Source organism: Callithrix jacchus, chromosome 20 (assembly GCF_049354715.1).
Source record: "Callithrix jacchus isolate 240 chromosome 20, calJac240_pri, whole genome shotgun sequence".
NCBI classification, from domain to species: Eukaryota; Metazoa; Chordata; class Mammalia; order Primates; family Cebidae; genus Callithrix; species Callithrix jacchus.
The window spans coordinates 46,495,509-46,509,515 of NC_133521.1; the positions used below are offsets into that span (position 1 = coordinate 46,495,509).

General features: G+C 58.0%; 1 protein-coding gene across 19 annotated transcripts in view; it reads right to left on the reverse strand.

Moving 5' to 3' along the window:
* GALNS (galactosamine (N-acetyl)-6-sulfatase) overlaps window positions 1-14,007 on the reverse strand; it is a 43,788-nt gene that overhangs the window by 22,568 nt on the left and 7,213 nt on the right. For 13 of the 19 annotated variants that reach the window (XR_013530302.1, XR_013530291.1, XR_013530296.1 and 10 more), the window contains 7 exons: window positions 7,622-7,745; window positions 6,728-6,802; window positions 5,755-5,857; window positions 2,574-2,717; window positions 918-984; window positions 707-831; window positions 234-373 (listed from right to left, as the gene is read on the reverse strand). Coding sequence is in view for 7 of the 19 variants with exons in the window: in XM_078357983.1 (XP_078214109.1) it covers window positions 234-373; window positions 707-831; window positions 918-984; window positions 2,574-2,717; window positions 5,755-5,857; window positions 6,728-6,802; window positions 7,622-7,745 (778 nt within the window). In the remaining 12 variants the exon portion in view is untranslated. Of the gene's footprint in view, window positions 1-233; window positions 374-706; window positions 832-917; window positions 985-1,665; window positions 2,718-5,754; window positions 5,858-6,727; window positions 6,803-7,621; window positions 7,746-14,007 lie in introns of all 19 variants that reach the window. The other 6 variants (XR_013530298.1, XR_013530301.1, XR_013530299.1 and 3 more) reach the window with 3 other exon arrangements.

Here is a 14,007-nt window from a genome sequence, read left to right on the forward strand (position 1 = left end):
TCACCTCCTCCCCGCCCCCAAGTTCAAAGCCACTCCCGCTACTTCCAGGTTAGTACTGGGCTGGAAGGGCCACTGGCCTCACTTGAGGCTCGGTGACATCTGCTCGTCACATTGGACCTGGAGGGACCTTCAAGCTCCGCCCACTACAGACCCTGCAGGTCGCAGCCAGTCCAGGCGTTCTCAGCCACATGCTGGCTTCGAGGAAACCATGGGAAGCGGCGGTGAGCGCTCACCTTGCTCGGGAGCAGAAATGAGGGCGGCGCCATTGTCCGACGTGAAGAAGACGAAGGTGCTGTCCGCGATGCGCAGGTCCTGGAGAAGCTGAAGCATCTTCCCAATGCTGTCGTCCATCTCCCGGACGGCGTCTCCGTACCTGGGGGGATGGTGACAGACGGATCAGGCGGCCGGCGGCATACTGTGATTCACGGAGTGCCTTAAATCGTAACGTCACAGACAGTGAAACTGCCTGCCACTTCCCAGAACAAGAGGAAAGGCCTGAGTTCAAATTCACGTGGCTTATGAAGGACAAAGCACACCCAACGCAGCCCTCCTCCACTGAGCCCAGGCCAGCAGATGGCTTCAAAGGCGCAGGGCTGTTCTGGCCTTTCCATGATTGGAACTAAACGCCAGGGTACTGAGTGCCCCATCCTGCAGGCAAGCACAGCTGGGGCCTCCAGCCAGTCTGTTTCTTGGAGTCGGGACTCACCGCCCTCGCCGACTGGTGCCCAGGAAGGGTTTGGAGGCATAGACGGGCGCGTGTGTGGCGTCCACAGCCCAGTAGAGGAAGAAGGGGCGGCGCCGCGCCTGTCTCTTAATGAAGTCCAGGGCTTCCTGTGGAGAGAGCCGCACCGTCCTCCTCCGGCCTGAGGCCACCTCCCCACGCCTCCCACAGAGCGTGGGTGGTGTAGTCCCGTCACCTGCAGGTAGATCTGGGTAAGGTTGGCTTCCCCGGTCTTCAGATTAATAGGAAATTCTTCGTAATATCTGAAGAGAACACAGATCCAGACAGACGTCAGAACTTAGGCCACGGAAGTCCCCTTCTCCCTGACTTTACCGGCAAAGGCTGGGGTCAGGCACGGTGGCTCATGCCTGTAATCCCAGCACTTTGGGAGGCTGAGGAGGGCAGATGATGAGGCCAGGAGTTTGAGCCCAGCTTGGCCAACATGTTGAAACCCGTTTCTACTAAAAATACAGAAATTAGCCAGGTGTGGTGGCAGGCGCCTCTAGTCCCAAGTACTTAGGAGGCTGAGGCAGGAGAATTACTTGAACCCGGGAGGTGGAGGCTGCAGTGAGCCAAGATCATGCTACTGCTTTCGAGCCTGGGTGACGGAGCAAGACTCAATTTTGGGGAAGGGGGGAAAAAGAAGGCTGGAAATGAAATGTCCACTCAGGAGACAGAGCAAGCCGGACACGGGCCTTGCTCCCCAGGGCACAGTCTTGCATCTGATGACCTGGCTGAGGTCGGTGCTGTAATAACCTGCCTGGGGGAAGACGGGAGGACGGGACAGTGGGTGCGACTCTAGGGTGAAGGCACTGAGGCGGCTGTGGTCACTCGGGGCTGGGACTGGGGAGTGATGGCTCAGGCTGCAGTGCTGGCTATCCCAGCCTCCTCCTACTGCAAACCACAGAACTGCACACTTCAAACAGCGGTGGGGACTCCCATACCCCCACGGAGCTCTGTCCAGACAAGGCAGCAAGCTGGTGCTGCGCTGCTCCACTGTCATGTAATGAATGAGCGCTTCCGTCAAGAAGAGTCAAGGTAGCCAGGTGCAGTGGTTCACACCTGTAATCCCAACACTCTGGGAGGCCGAGGCGGGCGGATCGCGAGGTCAAGAGATCGAGACCATCCCGGCTAACATGGTGAAACCCCATCTCTACTAAAAATACAAAAACTAGCTGGGTGTGGTGGCACACGCCTGTAGTGCCAGCTACTTGGGAGGCTGAGGCAGGAGAATTGCTTGAACCTGGAAGGTGGAGGCTGCAGTGAACCAAGATCCTGCCACTGCACTACAGCCTGGGTGACAGTGTGAGGCTCTGTCTCAAAAAAAAATAAAGAAGAGTCAAGTTAAGCCAAATGAAATTCACAAAAGATGAGGGTCCCTGACCCAGGCACTGCCCCACACCCAGGCACCAGGATGGCTCCGTCTGGACAGCAGCTTGCTCCCGCTGTGGCTCACAGTGGGGGTTTCACCCCACCTCCTGTCCTGCCTGTATCCCTGGACGTCCAGAGCACAGCCGGCCTCCCCACCCATGGACCACATGGGCAGAACCCCGGCAGCGAGTGCAGATGGCGCGGGCTTACTGTGCTGGGGGTCTTCCACTGTCAGGACAGTCAAAGTGATCTACGACTCTGAGACGGCTGGAAGCCACCCCAGGCGCAAGTCTCACAGACTCTGCAGCAAAACTCTGTGGGACAGAGGCCGCCAAAACGAAGCCCTCCAGACCCGGCCCGGCCCAGCCCTTGTGAGCAGGTGGCTTGAGGCCAACAATGCCAGACGCAGGGCAGGGAGCAGGTGCACCAGGCACTGCGGTTCAGGGTGCGGGAAGGGAAGGGGTGGAGCAGGGCCCGTTACCTGCCGACCATCTCCCAGTCTCTGTACACAGGGATGTTGGGCCTGGCCTTGTTGTCATAAGGTCCAAAGTGACAGTTGGGGGACCCGAACCACTCATCAAATCCATGCTTCAGCGGGTGGAACTGGGGCCTGTGACCCAGATGCCTAGAAACAGGACCCAGGACATGTCAGGGATCCCACGTGGGGACACTCTAAGGTTCTAAGCAGTGACAAATCCACCATCTGCACAAAATTCTTGGTAAGACAAGCACCCTCCAGCCCCGAGAAAGCTGTCTGGGCACAGCAAGGATAGGAGACCAAGGCCTCACTCTCAGGACGGTGCTGGCACTGCTCGCCTGCCCTGCAGAATGGCTGGGCACAACCAAGGGTCCCAGGCATGGTGGCAGCCAGGGTTCCCTGCACTGTGAAGGCTGGCACATCCTGAGGAGCCTCCCTGGCCCCTGGAACCCGCCTGGCATGCCACTCTCGGCCCTGGCTCCAGATTCAGGCTCCTTCCACTTTTTCTGAACTCCCAGGAATGCTTTGTGAGTTGTGTCTGGAACACAAGTGTTTCTCCTCTGTGTTTTCCATGGCAGAAAACATCTCCTGCAGATAATTACTGGGTTTCTCCACACCAAAGCAGTCTATTCTCCCAGCTCAGGGTGACGGCTGCCAGGACGACGGGTGTGGTGTGGCTCTGTGGGAGCCCTGGGGCCTGCCAGCTGCACCTAGGTTCCCAGAGCGCGGTCAGAAGCAGAGATTGGAATGATGACAAGAGGACGTGGCAGTGTGGTCGTGCTGGTGACTGCCACCAACTGCTTTCCTGGGACCAAGGTTCCCCTGCTCAGAATGGCCTTCGGCAGGCATCACACCCCAGGACTGCCAGAACCCTCCAGACCCTGCCCTGCACCCCCCATCTGATGACCCCCTCAGACCTCCTGCGTCTGCCCCACCCACACGCGCCTTCCCTCTGGGGGCATCTAATCTCGTGTCCTCCAGCCAACAGCAGCCCTGCAGGCCGCACCTCTGTGCCCACTCGCCCCAGCCCCGAGGCCAGCTGTCCGGGTTTCCTTGCATGGCCTGGCCTGGCCTGGAAGAAGTCCAGCTCACAGCTGCTCTTCAGAACATGCTGCAGGAGAGCTGGCATAAGGCCGCTTCTAGCGTGGTGCTGAGGCGCGGCCGTGGGTGGCCCCCCACCTCGTCACTCGCATGTCATCTGAGGAAGGTCTGCAGCTACAGCCTGGAAGGCTTCATCCCAAAAGAAGACGTCTAAGCTTCATGTGAGCCCACCTGGTGGAGGGCGGCAGGAGGGCCCAGCCTGAGCGCTCATGGGGGACCCTGCACAGTCACACGGGTCTCAGGTCACCATGCACCCACATGTCACTGGCTGGGGAGGGTCGGAGGGGGCCTTGAAGGAAGTCTGGGCTGGAAGGAGGTGGAGGCTGGACGGAGCCCACTCTGGGCCTCGGTTTCCCCGCCTGTGAAGGAGGAGGCTGGCATGGCTATGGCTGAGGCCCTGGCTGGTTCTGTGCCAGCAGCCTCCCTGGACACGTACTCTGCGACAAGCTGCTCCTCCGTCTCCTCTCTCAGGCGAAGCCACCTGCACCTCTCCGTGACCTCAGAGCTCCTTTGGCTGCCGACTTAGGGCTGTTTCCTTCACTTCTTCAGCATCTGGGCTCAATGCTAGAGCCCCCATCATCCCTGAACACCCAGGCAGGCCACCAGCCAGCTGCAGGGCATGTGTGTGTCCATGTCCACCAGCACAAGGCCTTGCTTAGGGGAAACACACAAGCAGGACCCTACACGGACTATGCTGTGGGCTCCACACGCTTGTTCCGAAGCAGCAGTGAGGCCTGGCCCTTGCCAGCAGGTGAGCTGGAGCAGGGAGCGTCCACAGGGCTCTGGAACTCGCGCGCCTGCACTGTGCACCCGCGTGGTTTCAGGCAGATCAAGCAGCTTCTATTTGAGGCCAGGTGAGGTGCTGCAAAGAAGTCTGAGTCATGGCTGACAACACTACACTGCCCTGAGAGGGGACCCTGCTGGGATGGGGACCCCCCGACCTGCCTGAGCAGCCACTGCAGGACCTGGTCTGGCCATCAGGAGGAACCCAGCCCGGACCACCCAGTCAGTATACTCTGTCCTGAGCCTAGGAAGAGCCCCCACCCTGGGCCACCCAGCCACCGTACCCTGTCCTGAACCCGGAAGGAACCTGGCCCAGCCACCCAGCCATTGTACTGTTTCCTGAGCCCAGGAGGAGCTGTGGCTCTAGGGCCTGCCTGGTTCCTGCTCCCAGACCTCAGGGTCCCCTCTCTCCTACTGATGGCTGTTTGGGAGCCTTGAGGCCTCTCTGGAGACCTGCTCCCTTTCCAGCTCTGGCCACCGGCACCGATGAGCTAAAACATGAGCATGCATGCTCTGCCCTGTGCTTTCTGAGCGCTCAGCTCCCCATGCTGCTTCCTCTCGTCTGAAATGTGACAAAGCACTCCCTAGGCAGCCTCTGGGTCCTCCTCTATCAGTCTCAGCAAATTCCAGCTGCTGTGACTATCTACATCCCAGAAGCAGCCATCGAAGGGGGCTGGCAGGAGCTGCAGGCAGCAGACAGGGAGGACAGAGGTGGGAAAACAAGTGGGCTTCCTGGAGAAGGGGCACGCAGGCCTGACAGGCAGTGAATGCTCCAACAGATGGAGAGAAATGCAGGCCATGTGACTCGGACCCAACCCTCCAGGCTCACTGGGCGTCCCAGGGAGCAGAAGAAATGAAATGTCCCGTGTGCCTGAAACGGCGGCCCGGGATGCTGTGTAGCTCCCAGGCTCTCACCAGGTAGGAGTTCATCAACTGCTGGGCAGTTCCTCTCCTTCCTGTGGCCTCTCTGTAGTTTAGAGCAGAGCGTCCAGCATCAAACAGGTGCCCGCGGTGGACAGGCATCTCCCGTGCCATGGCTCCTGTCTGTAATGATGTGGCCCTCCCAGGGACGACGTGGCACGAGACAGCCAGGGGCAGTGGCAGTGGGCCTGGCCTGGTGACCTGAGACCCTGCTGGGGCGCTGTGCTGGGGCACTGGCGACACCGGAACACCCCCGAATTCAGCTTCTGTTCCCACCCAAGAAGCCTTCCTGGTGTGGAAACCTGCAGCCACATCCCTTGTGACCAAGGCCAGAAATGGGTGGTGCAGGATGCCCGGGCGGGCGTGGCTGGAGACCTACCACTTGCCGACGATCTTGGTGACGTAGCCGGCCTCCTTGAGAAGCTCTGGCAGCAGCTGCTCCGAGTCTGGGATGCCGCCCACAATCTCCTGCGGTGTGTAGGCTGGAAGAGCAGCACGGAGTGAGCCCTGGGCAGACCCCGAGAAGCTACCACTCCTCATCCTGACAGGGCCTGGCCCCTCGGGGTAAAAGGCTGTGACCGGGGCTGTGCAGCCACAGAGCCTGGTGCTCCCAGGACTTTCCCAGGCAGCCTTCAGAGTCGGTGCCATCACCGGGGGCGGGACGGGGTGGACTCTCTCTGCCCCCAGCGCCTTCCCTGGGCCTCTGGCCCAGCCTCAGGCCCCACCCTGCCTCTCAGGCCGGCCTCCCTCCCACCTGGTCTCCAGGGACTTGAACATACCACGTGATGCTGTACTGCCTCACCCAGGCATCCCCTGTCCTTCCCTTTCCTCAAAGGCCACTGGAAATCCCACTTCCCCCGTGCGATACCCTGGGGATCCCATCCAAACCCCTTGAACACAGCGATTCCGGAGCATTCCAGAACTGCCACTGACGCCACAGCTCCAGCCTCCCCATGGCCATTCAGCTCACCCTCTGGGGAGCAGAGGAGCTTCTGGGGCGAGGGTACAGACCCAGCTCCTTACACTGAACTGGGCACCCTCCACTCTGTCCTCACTGGATCAGGGCAAGGAAGGAAACCAGCCAGGGGGAGCCTACACTTCCCCCCGACTCCCGGAGGCCCTGGCACCACGTGCACCCTGCCTGCTGCTCGCCTGCCAGGCAGGGTGCAGGTGACCCTGATGGAGGTGCAGCCATCTGCTTAAAGGCGTCTGTCACAGCAGATATGAAGTGTGGCTCCCTGGCTACCAGGTACTGCTCCACAGAACCCAGGCCACACAGGAGAGCGGGCAGGAGACACTGGCCCAACCCTGCACCTGAAGTTCAGCCCTGGAGGCGGCAGTGGGCAGCCTACCGTTTCTGGCGTGGGCGTTGGTGGTGTAGAAGCCGTTGCGAATGGGAAGCCGTCCCGTGAGCAGCGCCGCCCTGGCTACGTGCAGATGACAGAAACAGAACAGGATGAGAAGCGTGACACTCAGACCCACACTCTCATCAGCAAGAGCCCCGCCGGGTAGACAGATACTTGACTGATGAGGCAAGTGCAGGTGACGAGGGGCTGTCACACCTGTCAATCCTGTCAGTGTCTCTACCACCCAGGGGGCACAGCACCCACTGCACTGAAATGGGTGCTGTGGCTCAGCGTCGTCCCCAAGGCCCCGCCTGCTCTCCCAGGCTCCCGGACACCTGCTGGGTGTGCAGGTCCGCATGGCCCTGTCCTCGTGTGCTGACCCCGGGACACCCGCTGGGCGTGCAGGTCCACATTCCCCCCAACCTTGAGCACTGGCCCCGTGCCCTGCTTTCCCCTCTTCCTCACGATCAGTACCACGTGTTTCTGTCTCCCGCAGGAGACTCTCCACAGGGAGGGAGGGAGTGGGACCCCTGCTTCGCAGGTACCCCAAGATAGAGCCACGCTTCAGCGCCTCTCCCCAGGGGGGCACAACACCCAACTCTGGGAACAGACAGCAGCAGCCGCCAACAACACAGCAACTTCGACCCCGAAAACCTGGCGGGTGCTGCAGCCCACGTGACACCGAGCCAGGCAGGGACCAGTGAGAAAAGCCTGAGCCCACGTTATGCCGAGCCAGGCAGGGACCAGTGAGAAAGGCCTGAGCCCACTTGTCGTCCTCCCTGCACCTCTCAGGGGTAGACAAGGTTGATGTGGCCACCAGAGTCGGGGCTGCAAGGACACGGGAGGCCTTAGCCTGCTGGGCTCACCCCCTCCTTGGGGGTGATGGCTGCACTGACTTACATGGCGAGCACAGGGGGTTGGCAGAATAGAAGTTTGGGAAAAGCGTGCCTTCTGCAGCCATCCGGTCCAAATTCGGGGTCTCTCTGGAGGGCTCTCCATATACCCCGAGGTCGCCCCACCCCATCTGCAGGAAGAGCATGGAGAGGAGGAATGAGCTCCTTCTGCACATGGTGCTTCTGGCTTGGGGAACTGCCCGTGGTGCCAAGAGCGTGTCAGGACAGTGGGAGCCAGTGCCACCCTATACCCTCCAGCAGTAGAGCTCAGCCAAACCCCAGCATCACCTGTGCGTGTGCCATGGGGCTGCTACTCTGGATGTCACCTCCACCTCTGCTTGGTCTTCACATGGGGAATGCATCCGCCCGCCTGCCCCCTCCATGCTGACACCAGCACCTGTGTGCTCCCAGGGAGCCAGACCCTTAACACGCACATCTGTTTTCCTTGTCAATGCAGAAGCCCTCATATATCTGCTGTACAGGTCTAGATTTCAAAATCAACTGGTCACCGTCCCCCAAAACCCAAGCCTAATGATCAAGTGAAATTCCACTCCCAGCCACACACGCAAGAGACTGAAACGTACATCCGCACACAGACCTGCATACGTGCATCCAGGGCAGCGTGACTGAGTGGCCAAAAGGCAGGAGCACCCAAAGCGCCCATGGGTGGATGACAAAGTGTGACGTGTGTGTAATACACGAGTGCAGCTGCGTTTGGAAGTAGGGTGTTTGCAGGTGTCATGAGCTAAGATGAGGCCACGCTGGGCCAGGGTGGGCCTCAATCCTATGACTGGGCCCTTATGAGGGCAGGAGTTACAGACGCAGACACGGAGCAGCGAGGCTGCGTGAAGGCCAGGGATGAGACTGCAGTGGTGCAGCCACCAGCCAGGGGACAGCAAGGACCCTCCCCGAGAACCTCCAGAGGGAGGAGCCGGCTGATACCTTGATCGGCACGTCCAGCCTCCAGAACCCAGCAAGAATACATCTGTCTCAGGCCACCTGGCCTGTGGTAATGTGTAACGTCTCGGGAAACTCATGCTTGTACCCGTCACGCTACCCAGCCATCAGAAGGAACAGTGCGCCAATACTCCACACCATGCAGGGACCTGGGAAGCTTCACGTGAGGGAAGGAGCAGACACGAGGCCACACAGTCTGTGATTCGCTCATGGGAAGCACCTGGAACAGCCCAGTCCACAGAGCTTGCGGCGGCTGAGTGTCTCTCCGGGGCTGGGGTGGGTGCAGGGGAGTGCCTGCTGGTGGGTACAGGTTTCTCCTTGGGATGGAATGTTCTGGAAGTAGGAACCAGTGATGGACACAGAACACTGGAAATAACTGCCTGAGCAGTGCACTTGAAGGTGGCTCTAATGGTCACTTTTACATTGTGTATTTTCTAAAAACCTCAAGCAAGAGGGTGGGTGAGCACAGGAAAGGGAGCATGGTGGCCAGGGTGACACTAGGTGTGACAGTGCCAGCACAGCAAATGTCCACGGCAGACCCCTCGGAAGGGCAGGGGCGGGCTTCCTGCAAGATTCTTTAAACTTTGCTATGTGGACTGTTGAAAAAAGTACTTTTAAACAGGCAGTGGACCAGGATTTTGCTCTAGAAGAAAAGAGGGCATCTACCCTGGCAGCCCAGCACCGCCTGGGGCTTTGGCTCTCCTCAGATCCTCCAGCCAGGATGAGGTCCCCCACAGCATCTCCCTGAGCGCCCACCTCAGCAGGAGCCTGGTGGCAGTCAACGCCTCTCCGTCCCTCCTCTCCCCGACCCCTGCCCCTCCACCCCTCCACTCCCCACCGCCCCCTGCCTCCCTACCCCTCTGCCCCTCCACACCCCCGGCCCCTCTGTTCCTCTGCCCTTCCGCCCCTCCGCCCTGCCTGTCTTCTCTCTCTAGGGACATATTCCCTGCAGACTCAGGTGCTCCAAGCACCAGCCAAGACATCAGTGCAGTGAAGATGCCTGCCTGGGGCCCTGCCCATTTTACCACCTTCAGCTGCACAAGCATGCAACACCTGGGAAAAATGCCACATTCCAGGTGCAATGACCACTCTGACAGGGCCAGCTGAATTCACTGCACTTTTATCGTTGAAACCAGTTTGAATGCAAATATAGACGTTCGGAGCTGGCATCAGCAGATGTATTATGTAAAGGGCCCCACAGCAGATCTTTTCAGCTTTGTGGGCCATATGGGGCTGTCACAGCCGCTCAGCCCTGGCATGCAAGCAGATGTGCACGCCGTGTGCCAATAAAACTTTATTCATCAACACCTGATTTCATACAATTTTTCATGTCATGAAATATTCTTTAAAAAAAAAAAAAACCACTTAAAATTATAAAACCCATTCCTGGCTCATGGGTTTAAAAAACGGCAGGTGGTCCACATTCCATCCATGGGCTGCAGTTTGCAAACCTCCGTTTTAGTGAAAGTGCAGCTACCCTACCTTAAAAGGCAATCCTGGGGCTGGGCATGGTGGCTCGAACCTGTAATCCCAGCACTTTGGGAGGCCAAGGAGGGTGAATCATGAGTCCAGGAGTTCAAGACCAGCCTAGCCAATACTAAAAATACAAAAATTAGCCTAGCAACGTGGCAGGCACCTGTAGTCCCAGCTACGTGGGAGAAGCCTGAGGTGGGAGAATTACTTCAACCTGGGAGGCGGAGGTTGCAGTGAGCTGAGATCCCGCCACTGCACTCTAGCCTGGGTGAAAGAATGAGACTCCGTCTGAAAAACAACATCCATCACTAGAAAATTGCTTAAAGCCAGGAGTTCCAGACCAGCCTGGACAACACAGCAGGACATCACCTCCTAAAAACAAAACCAGGTGTGGTGGTGTGCGTGTGTGGTCCCAACTACCCAGGAGGCTGAGGCAGGGGGACTGCTTGAGGCCAGACGGAGGCTGCAGTGAGCCATGATCACACCACTACTCCAGCCTGGGCAGCAGGTGAGACCCTGTCACTTAAAAAAAAATTCATGGCTCAGCAATTCCACGTGCAGGAGTTCATCCTAAGCAAAGAATCCCAGCGGCTTATAACCCATTAAATATGCAAGTTTACAACTGTGGTTGGGAACTGGGAACACCAGAGATTAGTCTCACAGATCGCAGTTCACCAGTGTTAGCGGGTGGAACTGTAGCCCCAGAAGCTGAAATCTCAGCCCCAGTGTATCTCGGAATGTGACCTCGGTTGGACACAGGGTTGCTGCAGATGTGATCAGGTAAGACGAGGTCATGAACGCTGGGGTGGACCCTCATCCTACACTACTGGAGCCCTCACAGGACATGGGGGAAGGGCCGCGCGGCAATGGAGTCAGAGGCGGGAGCCATGTAGCCATGGGCTTCAGACGGCTGGAGGCCACCAGAGGCTGCAGGGCAAGAGAGCCCTCCCCTGAAGGTCTCTGAGGGAGCCAGGGCCTGCCCACACCCTTATCTCAGACTTCTGGTCTCCAGACCAAGAACGCATTTCTGTTCTTTTAAGCTCCCTAGACCCCGTGTGTGGTTCCAGGCGACACAGGATGGGTAAGACGAGGTGTGACTGGGGGTTCCTGAGACGCTCACTTGATGTGAGAAAACGTTCATGACACCTGGGTGTGTGGACACACCTGGAAGACAGGAAGGGAAAGCTCTTAGCAAACCAAGCGTGTCTGCATTTTGGGTCTGGGAGCTGAAGCCTTCCGCAGGAAGAAAACAGCTCCACCCACAGCTCTCAAGCAACCAGGGACCACACCTATGGCTCTTTCTTCAAGTCTCTAAAACACTTCTCTCTTTCGGTGACCAGTGTGGGCAACAAAGTGAGACCCCATCTCCATAAAAAAAAATTTAAAAATTAGCTGGGCGTGGTGGCATGTACCTGTAATCCCAGCTACTTGGGAGGCTGAGGCAGGAGAATCCCGAGCTCAGGAGGTGGAGGTTGTGGTGAGCCGAGATGGCACCACTGCACTCTAGCCTAGGTGACGGAGACTCCATCTCAAAAAAAAAAACACTAACAAAAACCTGCCACTTTTCTCCAAACTCACCCTACCCAGCCTCCTCCTGCCACAAGCGGTCCCAGGACTCATCCACAGAGCAGGACTGCTGCCTGCATGGATGGCCAGGGACCCCAAGGAGGACTGCACCTGGAGGCCGAGTGAGCCCCACCTGCCCATCAGCCCTTTGTAAAGTCTGCACCATTTCAAATGACCCCAAGACAGGATCCCTGGGCTCCGGTGCTCAGGCTGGAGAGAGACCCTGATGCTTCCATATTTCACCACAGCAGAGACCAAACAGTCTGATCACTGAATGTCCAAGGCTGATTTTCACAAAACAAAACATTAAAAGTGAATTCCGGAAGGGCACAGTGGCTCACACCTGTAATCCTAGCACTTTGGGAGGCCGAGGTGGGTGGATCACCTGAGGTCAGGAGTTCAAGACCAGCCTGGCCATCATAGTGAAACCCCATCTTTAAGAAAAAAAAAAGTAAACTCATTGGAAACCAGAGTACTCACACACTGCGTGAAAACACGACACGCAGCACCTGGGGAAGAGGTGTGGCAGTGCCACACAGGGTGGCCACGCGGCCCGGCAATGCCACTCGGTTGCATGCCCAGCAGAACTGGTCTGTCCACGTGGAAACTTGTGCACAGACCAACACCCACAGCGCAAGCTCTCCGGCGCCCAAGCAAGAAACACCGGTTGCCCGTCCACGGGCAGAAGCATTGGCCACATGTGGCCCCTCTGCACAATGGACCATGACACAGCCACGGAAAGGAATGGAGTCCTGACACAGGCTGCGTGCATGAACTCCCAAAACCCTGTGCGAGTGTAAGTCAGAGCCCACAAGTTGTATGATTCCATTCACCCGACATGTCAGAAAAGACAGATCCCTAGAGACGGAAAGGGGAGCAGGGCTGCCAGGGACTCCAGGGGGAACAAGGGAGTGACACCGTCGGGGCTGGGGCTTCCTTCCTCGGGATAAAGATCTGAAGACGTGTGGTGGCTGCACAACTCTGACGATACACTAGAACCGATGACCCGAGCATTTTCGCCGCTGAATTCTATCTCGGTAAAGCAGCTGGAGAAGAAGGAAGTGCAGGCGTCTTGGTTTTCTGCAGACAGACCAGGTTGGGGGCTCCCCGACTCTCCTGGGTTGGGGCCAGGGGTGTTTGACTCTCTGGGTCCTCAAAGAACAAGCAGCTGTGGGGCCTGTGTGAGGAGATGGGGTCTGAGCAGAGAGGAAGCCCTCACCTGGGCGGGCGCAGCAGCTGACAGGGAACGGCCACTGGAGGGACGGGCGCTGGGCCCCAGGATGACAGCCGCTCTGGGCACACATGGGCGGCTGGACGTCCACGTCTGCATGGTCACAGCGTGGTCTCTTGTCCGGCTTCAGTTAGTCTCCCCGGTGGACAACAGGCTCTCTGGCCCCTGCCTGCCTGTAAGGCTCAGCTAGGCAGGGTGACCATTCCTCACGTCGGCCTCTGCTGGTAGGTACAGTCTGCGAGCAGAGCCCGGTCTGGGCTTTTTCCTCTCAAAGGTCCTCCACGTCTCATGGGACAAAATTCTTTTGGCCCTTTCAGCTTTGGATCCCTTTTGGGATGGTTAATTTTTCCGAGACAGAGTCTCACTCTGTCACGCATGCGCGATCTTGGCTCACTGCAACCTCCGCCTCCCAGGCTCAAGTGATCCTCTTACCTCAGCCTCCAGAGTAGCTGGGACCACAGGCACACGCCACCATGCCCCGCTAACTTTTCGTATTTTTTCTTTTGTTTTGAGACGAAGTCTCACTGTCACTTAGGTTGCAGTACGGTGGCAGAATCTCTGCCACTTGGGTTCCAGCTGTACTCCCGCCTCAGCCTCCTGAGTACCTGGAATTACAGGTGCTGGCCACCACGCTCGACTAATTTCTGTATTTTTCATAGAAATGAGCTTTCACCATGTTGGCCAGGCTGGTTTTGAACTGCTGAACTCAGGTGATCCACCTGCCTCGGCCTACCAAAGTACTGGGATTACAGGCATGAGCCATAGTGTCTGGCCAGTTTTTTGTATGTTTGATAGAGGTGAGGTTTTGCCACGTTGCCCAGGCTGGTCATGAGCAAACTGAGCACAAGCGATCCGCCTGCCCCTGCCTCCCATGGCCTCCCAAAGTGCTGAGATCCCAGGCATGAGCCCCCGTGCTCAGCCCTGATATGGCTGATTGATCTGTTTGTTTGGAGATGAAGTCTCCTATGTCACCCAGGCTGGAGTGCAGTGGCATGATCTCAGCTCACTGCAACTTCTGCCTCCCAGGTTCAAGCAATTCTACTGCCTCAGCCTCCCTAGTAGCTGGGACTACAGGCACACGCTGCCATGCCCGGCTAATTTTTTGTATGTTAGTAGACATGGGGTTTCATTGTGTTGCCCAGGCTGGTCTCAAACCCCGAGTGCAA